The sequence below is a fragment of the Spermophilus citellus genome (assembly GCF_964194105.1).
Source record: "Spermophilus citellus genome assembly, chromosome: 3".
Classification (NCBI taxonomy): domain Eukaryota; kingdom Metazoa; phylum Chordata; class Mammalia; order Rodentia; family Sciuridae; genus Spermophilus; species Spermophilus citellus.
Window position 1 is genome coordinate 43018579 of NC_138184.1, and position 16044 is coordinate 43034622.

The following is a 16044-nucleotide window of genomic DNA, read 5'->3' on the forward strand; positions in this document are numbered from 1 at the left end:
CTCCCCTCATTGAAAGCTCTGGGCCAAAAAAAAAAAAAAAAAAAGATTTCTAAAATACAGGAGATTGTCCACACTGGCCACTTTAGAGCTCTTGGAGTGTTCCAGGGTTTGAAACATTGCTTCAGACCATCAGCAAACTCCAGGCAGAAAAACTGTACTTGTTCCAGTAGGACAATTAATTTAAGTGGAAATAAAATGCTTTGTTCCTGCAATACTTTCATGCTTAAATGGGAAGGCATGCCAGTATCAAAATAGGGACAATAAGTAGAAAACTTCCTAAATCCTCTCGCCAGTGACACACTATCTCCTCCTCTAAGTCATACCGGCATGACTTTGTCTCACATTAACAAGACTTGAGAGAACAGTATTTATTTTTTCATTTGTTTGATTTTCTCACTGTAGTTTTCTGCTTCTTTGGGAAACATTGGCAGTAGAAATATGTGATCTATTACCTTGTTATTTAAGATTTTAAAATGTCTAATTTCAAGTTTCTGAAATATAAAAGTATTCTAAATACTTACAGGATACCTTTTGCCCCAATCTGTTTTTTTTAATTATTAAAGTATTAGTATAAATAAACATCTCACAAAGTATCACATAACTTTTCAATGAAGGCACACCCAGAGTGCTAACAATTACTATTAGAATTTACACCTGGGTGGCATATCTTCTTCACATTTCTATTATATTTGCAGTCTTTTTTCCTTTTTTTTGCAATCTGTATAAACATAATTATTATGTTTAATAAATATCAAACCCTTATGTGGTAGGTATTATGTTGAGATGACAAAAATGAATATTGTTCTGAAGGAATTGATGACATGTCTACAGAACATTTGCATCTCTCTCTCTCTCTCTCTCTGTTTCTGTGCCATTGATATTCATTGCTTTGCCAAGCACATTTAAAAATACATAACATTTGAGGGGGAGGGGTATTGAGCAAGGGCTATTTTATTACACTTATTGGGGTTTTTTTCTTTTTTCCTTGTGACCTGTATGTTTTGATTTCAATATGACATATCAGAAGCACAGTCAATCTAATTAGTTGGCCTTGTGCAAATTAAATAGCTGGTGATTGCCTGTTTGAATTTTAGTTAAATTAACTGCCTATTTTGCTCTTATGTGGAGTTGTGGCACTGCTCTGTAGTATCATGACCCCAGGGACCTGTGCCCTTCGTTCCTTATTCACATTTCTTAGGGTGAAACTGAAAGTTCACGTCCAGTTACTAGGTTCTGGTTGCAGTAGACCAGTTGAGAGATTTCCTTAAAGTTAACTCTTTAGCCTCCCAAAATATGTCAAAGTTTTATTTTAAAATACCAGCTTATAAATCATTTTAAAAGTGGACAGTGCTTTTATACTACGTATACCCAAATGTTATGTTTAGGCAGGGTGGTACATTATCTTTAGGAATTAGAAATAAAACAAGGTTTGTACTTCTAAGAAAATATATTTTTTCAAAAAATACCTTCAATATTATAGCCTTGGGATCTATCATTTTGATAAGACACTTTCTACAAGGTTATTGCAGAGTGGATTTGCAAATTATATAGAACTCTTGTTGAAATTTTATTCTGAGATATATTATGAGAAACCGAGTTTCTGGCTAAGTGAAGAAAACATACTATTCCAAGTATTAGTCTATGTACAAGATTGAAGAGACAAGGGCTGCTCAGCTCTTACAAAATGGCCAGAAAAAAATTCCAATACTTTTGTTGTTTGTTATCCCTTAAGCATATTGCAAAAGACGACCACATTTTTTTTAAAGAAGTCCTTTCAAAAGTTAAAAAAAAAAATTCGTTGAAAAATAATGCTGTATTATTTGGGGAAGAAAGGCTCCTAAGAGGAGTTATCTGGTGGTTTATAAATTTCTTGTGTCACTGGTAATTATTTTTATTAACTAAGAAGTTTGATAATTACAGAACTTGAGAATATTCTTTTCCTGGGTATGTTATGATGGATTTTTGCAATGTGGGAAAATGATTATTGCAGGTTTTACCTGTGGTTTCCAAAGTTCAAAAATTCAACCTGTTACCCAGTAGATTAGCATAGCAAGATGGTACTTAGAATCCTTTGGGGACAGTCTGTGGTTTCCTTTAAATGGCAAATTGAAAGGGCCACCTGGTGTCATTAACTTTGATGATTTGAAGATTAAGGAGTATGTTAAATATTGCTTGTGAAAATACAGTATAAACCTTAAGAGAAGCTTTAGTAATATTTCTTTTTTTTCCCCCTGATAGGTCACAGTTAATTTTCTTCAAAAGTTTTACTTAACTGCCCTAGAAATGGCTTTGTATCTTTACATATGGAGCTTGTTGGCATTCCACTGCCTTTGTCTAGGCAGCTTGAGAACTATACAGTTCACTGCTATTGTATTATGAGGATTTCATTTATTCTTAACTTCCCTGCATCGTCTCTCTGAAAGATTTCATGGCAAGTTAAGCTACTCAAAGGAAGGATACCAATTAGGCAGTTTCAGTTTATGTTATATGTAAAGCAGATGCTTAATAAAATTAAGAATACAATTGAGGCTCTCTTCTCCACCACTTCAGTTGTAACTAATGTATTCCCATGTAGAATTCATGCCTCTGACAGTTCACTTTCCAAACCCAGTGGAGAAGGAGGGGGGAGGATCCTCTCTGGCTGGACAGAGCACACAAGGGAGCAGGCTCACCCTCTGCCTTTTATTCCCTACAGGGCTTGCTTTCAGAAATCCTCCGGAAGGAAGAGGACCCCAAGACTGCATCCCAGTCTTTGCTGGTAAACCTTCGGGCTATGCAGAATTTCTTGCAGTTACCAGAAGCAGAAAGGGACCGAATATACCAGGATGAAAGGGAAAGGAGCTTGAATGCTGCCTCCGCCATGGGTCCTGCACCCCTGATAAGCACACCACCCAGCCGCCCTCCCCAGGTGCCATCTCCTCTTCTTTGCCACTCTTTTTTCCCCTCTTTCCTCTTTTTTTAATGTTTAAGGAAGAATCTCAAGAAATCAGGTAGCTGGCTAGCTAGGTTTTTGTTTTGTTTTTTAAATTTCGTAGAGATTCTTGAAATTTAGTCCCGAATTACTAATTCTTATATAAAAACAATAAGCTACTAATTAGAGGAAAGAAAATTGCTTTGTGTTGCTCCATTCTCTGGGTTCTCTTAGGGTGAAAAGGAGTCATGAAGTGGGATATCTGTCTCCACTACTAAAATACTTCTTCACTTAAGAAGTATTTTAAACTCAATAGGAAAAAAAAAAGGATAAAGTCAGTTTTATCCCTACCAGTTTTAGAACTGCCATTTGAATAGTAAATAAATAAAAATAAATAAGTAATTCCATTTGTATTTATGCTCTCCAATACGAACTGCAGCTGGTACCAATTACACATCATCTCATTTGTAATCTTTCATAATTAAGTTTAATACCATCCTCGAAGGCAGCTTTAAATGGGGCTGATAAGGAATTCCATCTATATTCCCAGAAATGGGCACATTTTCAGTTTTTTCCAAATTTCTCCACTTTTTTTAATGGAAGGAAAAAAGTCACCTTTTCGGTAACTTTATGTGTATGTACATCTGTATTATGATTTTTGAAATCGGGTTTCAAAAGTAGCCTCATAACTATTATGAGAATTCAAGAAGTTAATTTTCAGTTCAGACCATTAGGTAAAAGTTTGATAGTGGATTAGACTCAAACTTCACAAGCAGATGTATTTTCTTACATTGTTTAAGGTCAACTAAACATGTTTAATGTGTTTAAATAAGGTCAGCTTCGATGGATAAAAATTGAATGTGGAATACAGATTCAAAGTATTCACATAACACAATGTCATCATGAAATTAACTATTTTCATCAATAGTAAAAAGAAAATCTCGTATTTCCAAGGACAGAAATCTAGAGAAAGCCCATTCAGCACTAAAGAATGAAACTGCTACAGAAATTCCACAAATGAGGAATAGACATAATATTCAACCACTGTTGAGGGTCTGAAAGTGTTTATCATAATGTTCAGAAATGATGACTTTTTAGAAATGTCAACAAAATCTATTTTCTCCATTTTATTTAATGAAAATGGTATTGATGTCTATATGAGCAAATTATAAGGAAGCCATTGTTGTACTTGTGAATAAAAACTTCATGTTTCTCTGGGAGAGAAGAATGGTAGCTCCATACATTCCTGCCTGCCTACATACACACAGTAATGGAGTTTGGTCTATAGATCCTTCTATAAAAATATTTCCTAAAATATAAAGAATGATGAATTTTTTATTTACTTTTTGTAAGAGTGATAGAACAAAAAAAAGTATTTTACCTGGGACTTGGTTTTACACTTTTTTTGTTGTTGTTTTTGGCAGTACTTAAGAGTTAATACACTTGGGTCAGTTTTGTTCCTCTAGTTAACACTAGCCAGCTTCTGGGCAGAAAGTTAATTTGCTTATCACCCTATTGGCAGTGCTCATAAAAGAATGACTTACCAAAGACCGATGTGCATTTCAACACTGAGCATCTTTTTAAAAACTCTGCCCAAATATTTAACTTAATGATTCCTTAGTACACAAATTCAAAATATTCTTTTGTAAACTTCTGATTTTTCTAGGATTTTGAGGGTTTCCATTGCTTTTCAAATGGGATTATGCTATCAATATTCATTAGCCAAAGTTTCTCTGTAGCCAAAATTACACTAATTTTTATTAAGTGATACTTCTTTTCATATATGCTTAAGATACAATGGGGATAGTTTTCCCATCTGCATGTATAAAGACATTGTTTTCTGTGGTAAGTTGGGATAGAAAAAAATATATAATTTCTTTTGATGTGAATTACTGATTACTTAGTTGAGCTACCCTTACCTGCATTTGTTTGTTCTCAAGAAGGGTGGAGATCAAACCAAAGTATGTAGATATTACTAATTATTCTTAGTGGAATTTTTTCAAAAAAATATGTTTTTATTAATGCAGTATTATTGGCAATCTAACCAAATTCTGAAATGATTATCTGATATATGTACATATGTTCCATTTTATTTCATAGCTATAACGTAAATCTTTAAGATATGCTGTTTTCCTCAGGGAGAATCCTTTTGCATTACTTAATGTTATTGTAATAAAACTCACTACCAATGTGTTCACATTTTACCCTTTAACGGTGATTCAGTGAATTAAATTTTAAGATATTCTTGACATATTAAAGGAATTATTACTGCAAAATGAATACTTTGGATTTGGGGAAAACATGCTAAGTTGAAATCAAATGCTTAAGCTGGAACCAATAGACCACACAAATAAAAGTGGTTTTAAAAATATGCTAATTACAAGTGACTAAAATGGAAAGAACAAAATGGAGGAAACCACAGATACACAAACAGATTACAAGACTGTGCCTTCTTTAATTATATATTTTGCTGGAGAAGAGTTTGTGTGAAATCACCATACATTTCATTTCCCCTAAAATGAAGAGATTTGAAACAAATCTTTGACTTGAGTTGATTGACCTGATTTCTTACTATAAAGAATTGTGAGCCAAAGGGAGAGAGGCCCTTAGTGACTCTGGGAAGGCCCAGACTACCTGTAGGCCTGAAAAACTGATTGTCTGCAGCTCTTTGTAAGGTATAGGTCACACCTGAACCTGACTTTGGAATGCCCTTAGGCAGGACCCGATCAAACAAGCGAACTCTTGGGGTATTTGAATTCTAGGTTATCTTCAAGGAGGGATTGCTCTGGCTAGGGGAATCCAAATAGCTTCTAGGAGTACCCCACCTGAGAAGACTTAGATCAGACTCAGGAAACAACAGAGCTCTTGACTGGCCCTGCCCAGGTTCAGGCCCTCCTCTGCACACCTGTCCCTTGTCCTCCAATGGCAGCAACCTTGCCATGGGCTTTGCCCTCTGCCTGTGGCAGTAACCTCTGGGCCAGACATGTTTGCTGAAAGCATTTTTTCACAATTTCCATGCTTTAATTCAAGGACTAAGAATACCCCGTGCACTTGATAATGGTTCACAGTTTTCTAAGCACCTTCATATACATTAATTCATGAAATCTTCAAATCAGCCTTTTGCTAGGAGAAAAAGGAGAAACCCAAGTGTAAGGTTTAATTAAAGTTTTCAAATGCCCTATGAAGTCTCATCCTTTCCTCTGCTGCAAGCCACCTCCTCAAAATACAAACAAACTCATGTAAGAAAGGGGAAAATGGAACTTTAGGGCTCTGTTTTGTCCTAGGGGATGAGAAGGTGTATTGTTAGATTAGGAAGAGGAACACATGTGAAAACATTGTTCTGGGAAAATAAATGAGATATTTGACAAATGATCCACATGGGAAAACTTTGAATAATGTCATTTCTGGGATTATGAAGATAGTACCCCTTCCAAACTATGGTCATAAGAAAATACCTGGGAGAACCCAGTCCCCTCAAAGTTTCCTGGTCCTAAAGGTTTCTTTTCTGACTATGCTTTGCAGATTTTCCTAATGAGTTTATTAGAGGAAGTTTATTAATAATAATTAATGATTATTTTCTCAGAATGATTTGTTCTACTGAACAGATTAGTTTTAAGTTGATGATTTCTACCTTAGGTATGCTTATTCTGGTTTTATTTGTGTAATTTTATACATGTGAGTTTTGGAGTTAAATTAATTTTGCAGTTTTATTTTCCATAAGGACGGTTTGAAAGTATATAATTATCAAGTTATAACTAGTATATTAATTATATATTTTTTCTTTTTTTTAACATTTCATGTAATTCTTTAGCTTATCAAGTAAGGTATGATATTTCATAACAGTGCTTCTAGAAAATGATCAAAGTTCATATAAGGAATATATAATTAACCTGGTAGCTACACCATTAGCATTTCTTTACAACAAATACCTCTCAAATATAATGAAACATACGTTCATCTTAATTTCAGGTTCCATTACAGGTATGAACTTAACACTTGATAAAAGTTTTATTTGTTATGGATCCCTTGGGAAACATTAAGATCCTACTTAGGTGCTTATAAAATGCTTCTCATCAATAGTCATCTTTAAAAAAGCTATAAGTCTTCAAAAGTCTGTTTGGAAAGTAATTAGCATTGTTCCTATGAAAGAAAAAGAGTCCAAAAAGATAAAACATGATACCAAAGACAGTATTAATATAAAAAATATGAGTGTGAGGACTATTTGCCGGCACTAATAAGCATGCTACAGGATAGCATGTTTCTGACACAGGATTACTAAGAAAAAATTTGTAGTTTGAATATCTTAGAAAATAAATTCAAGTTGGATTTTGAACATTACGTTTTTAAACCCATGAGCTTCTGAAACTCAAACGTTAATGAGCTAGATTTAGCAAATGCCCATCAAAAAGCAGGCCCCACATCTTTCAATAAGTTAAGGATTTTTCGAAGTAAAGAAAGCCCAAGAGCAACACGGACTCTCTATAACTCCATAGTCTCTAAGATAAGCACTTACGCCAGACAAACATAAGATTTCATCCTTGAGCTGTGGACAAATCACTTAACCTCTGTTAAAATAGAATTTTTTCAATTTTAAAATGGGGTGATCCTAATACCTATGCTGGTCTGTTATATAGGTTAAGCAGTTAAGATATATTAACAGAATGCCCAGCACATAATAACTGACTAATAAATGTCCCCAGCCATTATTATCGTAATTATTAAAAGTACATAAAACTTTAACTTTTGTGTATGTGAGAGCTAAAGTGCTTGCAGGCAGTTCCTCACGCATCAAAGAGCAGTAGCACTTTCACCAGTCAAGACCAAAGTAGAGTTCATTTTGTGCAAAGTATGATTCGCGGGTTTAAGCACGGTAAAGTTTTCATGGAAAATTTGTGTTCTATATGATTTTAGTACAATAAAAAGCAGACCTTAGTACTGCACCCTGTCCCCACCAGGGAGGGTAAATAGTAGAAGCTCCCATTCTTAACTACTTCCCTGGCGCCGCTGTGATAATGGAGTAGTACACGCTACCTTGATAAAAGCTATTCAGAAGGCAACTGCATTTATTTCACCTCCTGTGCTATTTGCGGAGAAGAGCTGAAGAGTAGTTTGTTTTGCCTGGAATGAACTACTTTATGAATTTTAATGTGTGATATAATATTAAAAGCTAAACCAGGATTAAAGAAGATTTTTTTTTGTACTGAGCTAAAATAGTACTTAGTAGAGTGAGGTATAAAAGATTTTTGTTTCCATTTTTACCTGGGGAGAAATTCAGCCTTCATATTTTGAAAAGCTGTCCAACTCAGTTCCCCTTCAGCAATAGCTTCTGTTTGGGGGGAAAAATTATGATTCCAGAATTCTAATAGCTTATCTATGATAAGATACATATCTGGGCCAACAAGAAGTTAAAAAAGATCTCTTCTAAATATTTTTTAAATAAGTAATACAGACAGAGACTTTCTAACTTTATATTTTTTATAAAGTTTTAACCTCATTCTTTTTATAAACAATGTTTCGTATGTACTTGTTTTCTGTGTTTGTTTTGATTTGATTGTGTTGGCTGTTAGAAAATGATTATTTGATTTTTTAAAAAAATAATTTTGAAACCTTGCAATTTCTAACAATTTTTAACAATTTTTAGTGCAAGTTGTAACCACTTTATAAAAAGTGCATTAACCCAAGAAATTTTTAGAAATAGTATATTACAGATTTGAAGTAAAATGATTATAGCCCACTTCAAAGACAAATTCTCAAGTGTAATTTTTACAAAAGAATGAAAATTATTTTAAAAACAAACCAAAACACTGATTCCAAAGCCTGCTCTTCCTAACTCTTGCTAACCAGATTGCTACTAAGAAACCGTTTCTCCGTAGGCATTGGACTTTGTGCCCCCACTTCTATAACATCCAATTTTCAAAGCAATTGAAATGGCTTTTTTTTCCTCTTTCATTTAAGCAGTGAGAAAAATAGGTATTAAAAGGGACCCTGTGGGTTGCCTAAACCTTATCCCTCTGCCTCAAAGCAAGACCACCCCAGAGCAAAGTTTTGAATCTCACCAAAGCAACTTTGTAAGCAATTTATGCTAATGCGTTAACTCTTCTAGCTCCTAAAGTGGTGTTTAGCAGATTATTGCTTCAAAGCCTTATGTGCTTTCTTGGAGGCCTCTAGTCGTTAATGGACCTCTATGAGGGCCCTTGCTTACCATAAGTCCCAGAGTTGGAAAGGGGACTCTGAAGACCCAGCCTGGACTCATGCTGTTCTGTTTCCAGGTAATAGTTGAAAGGTGGCAGTGAGGCCCAGGCAGTGGGTCACCTGTTCCGCCTCATCTGCTGTGTCCTCTTCATGCCTGTTGTCCAGCCTTTCCACACCCTTATCCTTTCCATGCCTAGAGGAAGTAATGTCATGGTGGAAGAATCTACCTCCTCAAGAAAAGTCATAGGTGAATTATTTCGTAAACAGGCTAGAAGTTAGGAGGGTTCAGAAAGCACATTTTATACACCAATTTAAAAAAAAAATGTGAAAAAAAGTACATTTCAGAGGGTACTTATATTTAGTTCCTTGAGAAGTAAATATCCGGGGATGACCTCTATTCCTCTTTTCATGCCAAATATTTTGGGGATCTGGTAATAGAAACCTGGAAGTCTTACAGGTTGACTAGAGATGTGTGTCATTCAAAGCCAAAAAAATAAAATAAAAATTTTTATCCTAAAATATATTTCATTTTATATTTTCCATAGTATATGTAAGAATTTGTTCAAAATGGCATGAATTTAGAGGATAGAAACCTGGATTCTGTAAAGAACACTGAGAAGTGAGGTCTTTGATTATTTGGTTGGGAGAAAACATGGTTCTACATCTGTAGGAATTTTTTGCTTTATATTTTCAGTGAAAATTCAGCTGCATAATTCGTATGTAAAGTTTCAAAGCTGGTTCATGTAACCACATAAGAAAATTTGGAGTTAGAAAAACAGTCCTGTCAATAAATTTTGAGGTTGGGATTTGATTTTTCTCCCTAAAATTGTGTGGCATTTTTTTCCGGCTGATACCTGTTTATCATTATTATCTGAGGCACTGATACAAGTTTTTTCACTGTACTAATGTATTTGCGAAGTCACTGATTATATATTTTGTGTAACTTACAGTAATGTTCTGTGAAATGTTGTGAAACATTTTCTTATTGTCTAGTTCCACAAGTCAAAAGGAAATAGTTATATACAAGGGTGCCAGGAAAAGATGAAATAATTACACAGAACAGCTTGGACATGCACGTGTGAAATGCAACCAGCCTTTATGATAATTAAGCAAGGCACTCTACCTGTTTCATGGATGGATAGAAGATTTAAATATGCAGTTCTGCAAATGGCTTTGTTATGGAAGATTTTTAAAATGAAACATAAGAGGAAAAGGCATAAAGAAGAGTCTAAAATTAAAAAGGCCATAGTATATAATAGCTATTAGTGATGCAGTTATCTATTAGGCATCGGGTACGCAGTGAAGATACCGCAATGTGCATTATGATTTTAATTGTGAATTTCCTTTGTTAGGATTGCAATGGAAGGTAATTGGGAGACAATTAGTTTAGGGGTTTCAAGTCTTTGAAACTATTCTGTTTTCCAGCAAACTTACTTTATGGCATTATAATTCCTGGTTGTCAGCTGGCAGTTGCTGTCACATTACAGATGCAATCACCTGTGACAATGTGACTTCCTTAACTTAAGCAATCTGATCTCAGGGCAATAACTAATGTTGAATGACTGCACTGTTGATCACCTTGATCATAAAAGGAGCAACAGTGTCCAGTTTGGATGCCGAGCCTGAGATGCTTCAAAACAATTTGGCCAATGAAAAATGACAGCCATGTTCAAAATGTTTTGTAGGTGAAAACAGCTACTATTGCCACTGAGAGGAATGGGAAACCAGAGAACAATACCATGAACATTAATGCTTCCATTTATGATGAGATTCAGCAGGAAATGAAGCGCGCTAAAGTGTCCCAAGCACTGTTTGCAAAGGTTGCGGCAACCAAAAGCCAGGTAAGAGCCTCTATTAGGCATTGAGAATGTTTGTCTGTGATGCCTGTGGAATACTCATTAACAGAGGTGTCTATTTTCAATGCGAACTTGCACCACCAAGAGGTCACAGTCTCCAGGAATTATGTACAGAGCTCTGAGATGAAACTGGGTTCAGATGTAGTTTATGTTTGCTTGGCTTTGTTTCCTCCAAGTCATTCCTAGAATAAGGATTTCTCTGTCAATCCCTGAGTCAGTTTATCGTGGCTTTCAGAGGAATATCGTAATGATGGGAAGTTTCTTGGTCCAGTTCATTATAGTAGAATCATTCACTTACTACTGTTTCATTATTACTCAGATGACCTTGATATTATATTCTGCCAATACTAGAGCAAAAGTTACACAGTTTGTTTTGTTCCACTCGGCTGTCTACAGCTATTAGGTGCACTTATTAAAACAAACTGCACACATCTTTACATATTAATGATTTTAGTTTTTCTGTAGATTTATACACAATCCACAAATTGAATTACAATTAGAAAATTTGTTCAATTCTGATGAGTTGGAACTGAACAGACTTGAATTGGAAGAGTTGCAAATCTCTACAAAACAAGATAAAAACAAAAAGACTGTTGCCTTTTGTCAGTGTACTGTCGCATATTGATAATTTTTGCTCATCTGTAAGATCAAATTCACAATTGTCTGCAAATGCTTCTCCAAAGCCAAGAATACTTTTTAAAGGACCAGAACTTTCTTCCCCTTTACAAAGGACTTGATAACAGCGTCAAGGTGAGATTTAGAGGCAACCAAGGGCTCCAGGTGAGATTTAAACAACTTGAAATTTTACACAAGTATATTTTTATTATCACTAATGAACCCTCTTTTATATAACACCCCAGCTTGTTAATTTGTGGTTAAAATATATGCTTCTGGGAGTATTTACAATATGACGTATTTATAATACAATACCTTTTTAACCTTTCCTAAAATCTTACTCTATTGACGTTATTAGCGGTACTTAGTGGGAGTTTTGGTTTTAAAAAATGTTGTTCTTGTTTAAGTTATAGGCTGGATGAAATACTTAAGGGATATCTTGGAAATGTTATATAAAAATGATTAAACTCAAGCTGTGGACTGTAAAAATTATAGCTTTATAGGCCACATGCCTGCCTACCCTTCAATCACTGTCAAAGTGATAATTTCTACAATAATATGTTTCTTTTATTGTGAGATTCTAAACATCAAGTGCTGTTTAAACATTAAACTGAATTGTTTATGTTAGTGCTGTACTCAGCGTGTCATACATCAGGCCACCGTAATCTCTCATGGAATGTAAAATTCTGTCATGAATCATGGCTTGTATATCGGAAATTACTGTAATTTTGATTGGAAATTACAGGGCTCTTGAAATGTTTCTAATTATGATAGAATGTTAGAGCCGCTTCAAACCTGTGTGCTTCTTCAGATGTCTTCATTTACATGCCAAGGCTGTGCATTAAGGAGAAGTGTCCTGTTCTCACTTCACCCACCCTCCCTGCACATTCTTGTTTTGACTATTTAGTCTAATTATGATGAGGATCTCTTACTTAAATATATATTATCTTGCCTTTCTTTCTGAGTCTACATCTTTTTATTTTCCCCCTGACCTGTTCAATTACCAAGAATAATAGACTTCAGTCCTACAAGGGCCACACACTTTTCCCAAATCTCCAAACTGGAGAAACTACACATGTATTATAATAATCAGGTCAGTCTTAAAACAAAACAAACAAAAATTAATACTAAAGCTATTCAATACGTATCAGTTAGTTAGTCCTTATCATCTGTCATTAAATTCAAATCTACCCTTTCCTTGTGTCCTTTCTGACTGTAGCATATCTCCCTATGGTTAACAGCCCCTTTGCTACCTGTGACCTGATTCTTTTAAAGGACGCTCTAGATTCTCCACCCCTGGACTGAATTACTGATTTTGGAACAATTCAGAAGGTGGTGGCAGTTGGCTAATACTAGGGAGCTTTTAAACATCCTTGCTCTTTGTTCCTGCCCTTGTAGATCCTCCTAAGCTGCTATTTCAACAATGTCAGTGGGCAGCTTCTAAGCATCTGCCATGGTGGCCTATTTCCCAAGACCCCCCACCCCCCAAACTTGTAGCTGATCTCCTTCTGGTTGACTAATAATTCAGATTGCAGGCTTTGAGAGGAAGCGAACTGTTAACTTTCATTCCTTTCAGTAGTTATTCCTCATTTCTAATGGATTCTAACTTCCTACTCTGGGGATTTTTCTCTTAGCTGTTCAGTTTAGGTGTCAGTACTACTCTCTTTATGAAAACATGTACAAGGATTGATGAGTATCAAGACAGCCCCCAAAACAGTTTGGTAGCAGGAAATCTGATTAATAAGGAAAGGTGGTCATTTACTTAGGTTCTATTCTTCAACCATGATGTCATGTGAAGGAAACAAAAACCAACCCATCAACCAGCAAACAAATTTGCTTCAAATTGGACCGGCCTTTTTCATGTTCAGAATTTATACCTTCTAAAGTAGTTACTCATACCTTAGGTGTATGTGCCAAGGCTTGTCATAGTGCAGTGTTCCCCAAAGATCCAGTGTATGAAGCGAGCAGTACCAGGGACACATCATCTCAGCCCATCTCCTTCCATCTGCTTCTGTGTCTCGCCCTGGTTGTCTGGGTTGGCCTCACATTCAGCACCTCTTTCAAGCTAGACCCTATCCTGCAATTACATATTATCTACATTTAATTTAGTAACCCTGTGAGCTACTGTTATTTTCTTCTGCTTCTGCATAAGGGTCTCTGAGCTAATAAATAGTAGCACCAAATTGCACCTCTCCTACTGTTTTCCTGAGTGTTCAAGGCAGTTTCCGTACTGAAGTCCCACCCTGTCCTGGAAGTGAGGAATTAGGGACACTGGACTAGTTCATCAGAGAAGCCGTGTAGGCTTTCCCTTCTTCATTGGCACATTCATGGACTCTTGGAATCCAGGCTTTTTCATGCCCAATGGAGGTGAATGTGTGAGCTGTAAGAGTCATGGGAGGCTGGCTGTGGTCTAGGCTGTGTCCCTGGTGCCATGATATTGCAAGATTATTTAACTCTATTGAGCCCAAGGTTCTTTTAACATGGGAGGAGGTCACATACTACAATGTATGCAGAAGAGCTTTTAAATTATACAGCACTGTACACAAATGGATAACATTTCATAATGTGCTAAGTAAGAGGTTCCATACTCTTCATGGATAAGAGTGATTTATTTATCATGTATTTATGTATCTCAAATACCTTCCATTTTAAAAGGTAAGGCACATTCTGCTGTGACTAATGCACAGAATATTTTCAGTGAAAGAAACTCATGTAGGTTCCATCATTTCACATGTATTATCTCTTCTCTTCAATGAATAATAGAAATGAGATTGTTTTTAACTCTAATAGAAATGTCTGAATAAAATATGCAAGTAAAAACTGAAGGTAGGCTACTTTCTGTGCTTGGTTAGGAAAGCAGGCTAATGCAAACTTTAAAAAGATGATATGCTTTAAACATAATGTGAATAGCTACAAATGAATACACTTTATATTCTGGGTATTCAAATAAGCAGCAGTTTTTCCAAGTGAATCATATTGGAATTTTATCAAACATTTAGTCTGATAACATTCAAATAATTATGAGAGCGGAATTTGCTAATTTTACTGTTTAAAAAAAATAGTTGATTTGGGTAATAACCATTACGGTATCAAGGTTCAGTTACTGTTCATTGGTTATAGTGTTTTCATATGGGAGATGGAAATGGAATTTTTTCCTTAATAGTGGCAGATGTTGGAATCTAATTTTATTCCACAGCAAACCCCTTGAGAGCTCTGAGACTTAAGGTGTGTGTCCAGCAAGGGGACATTAGCAGCGCCGTAGGCCTTGCCTTGTACATCGAATTGTTACATTGATTTTCATGTTTGCCGAGGTGCAGTTTGCAGATACAGTCGTGTGGCAAGGGGTAAAGGGCTTTCGCAGAGCAGCACTACAGCACGACTTATGTTTAGAAAACGACTCCTCTCTCGTGTTTTATTGAACAGGGTATTTCTTTTGGGTAAAGGAACTAGACGATGAAAATTTTATTTGACTGAATATACTTTCAGTATAATCTTTAGCAATCTCTGCGAGTTATAGGACTCTGGCCACTACAACTTCAGCTAGATCCATAGGCATGGTTTTTAACATACACACACAGAGAGAGAGAGAGAGAGAGCGAGAGAGAGAGAGAGAGAGAGAGAGAGAGAGAGAGAGAGAGAAGAATAAAGAGGATTTCAAACTCTGCAAAAATTGCACAACTGGTAGAAGAAACCAAATCAAGTAAAATATTTTTTTTTCTTCCATCTCCTTTTTAGACACTTTAGTCTTTAAGGTTCACAGCCTCTCAATGAGCAAGAGAAGGGAGGTCAGGAGGAAGAGAGAACCAGTGCTCCTTGGCTTCAGAGGCTTAAAAAAAGAAAGGAAACATCGTTCTCACTTTTAGTTTTGGAAATTCTTAAATGATGACTGGAATGAATTAAATACAAGTAAATACATGTCACAAACCAGTGAGGCTAGGAGCAGGGCTTTAAAAAAAAAAAATGTCATTTTTATTTCCAGGAATTGGAATCTATAGTGACAGAATCAGGTGTAAAATCTCTGGTGACACTATATTCTGTATTCCAGCAAGTTAGGTAGAAAGGCATCTTTTATTTGTTAGAGTTAACTTATACTTCACGCAAGCCACAATCTGATGCTGTGTGCTGATTCATTCTTTTGGAATGGAAGTGCGACAGACTTTGCTGCAACAGGAGCTCACCTGTGTAGCCTTCTATTTAAAGCACACAGGCGGCCCTGCAGACTTGAATGTCACTGTTTCTGTTATTCCTGGTGCCTCATCCTTCTGTAGCAGTCTGTGAGAAGATGTTTACAGTGTGTCCTCAGAGCCCCTTGTCTTGGGCACAGGACGTTTTCTTCAGCCAGGGTCTGAAGAGAGAACTAACTGTACCTTTACCCTTTACATGTTATCCATCCATTCCTTCCTGGGGTGAGGAGGGGGCTGAGCAGAAGAGACCCTGGACAGGTATAGCTTACATCTCCCTAGATGGGTT

General features: G+C 35.9%; 1 protein-coding gene across 5 annotated transcripts in view; it reads left to right on the forward strand.

The window, feature by feature from the left end:
• Positions 1–16044, forward strand: part of SATB1 (SATB homeobox 1) — a 75351-nt gene that overhangs the window by 35052 nt on the left and 24255 nt on the right. For all 5 annotated transcript variants that reach the window (XM_081288267.1, XM_081288266.1, XM_081288268.1 and 2 more), the window contains exons 8-9: positions 2696–2908; positions 10789–10944. In XM_081288267.1, coding sequence (XP_081144393.1) covers positions 2696–2908; positions 10789–10944 — 369 coding nt within the window. The remainder of the gene's footprint in view (positions 1–2695; positions 2909–10788; positions 10945–16044) is intronic.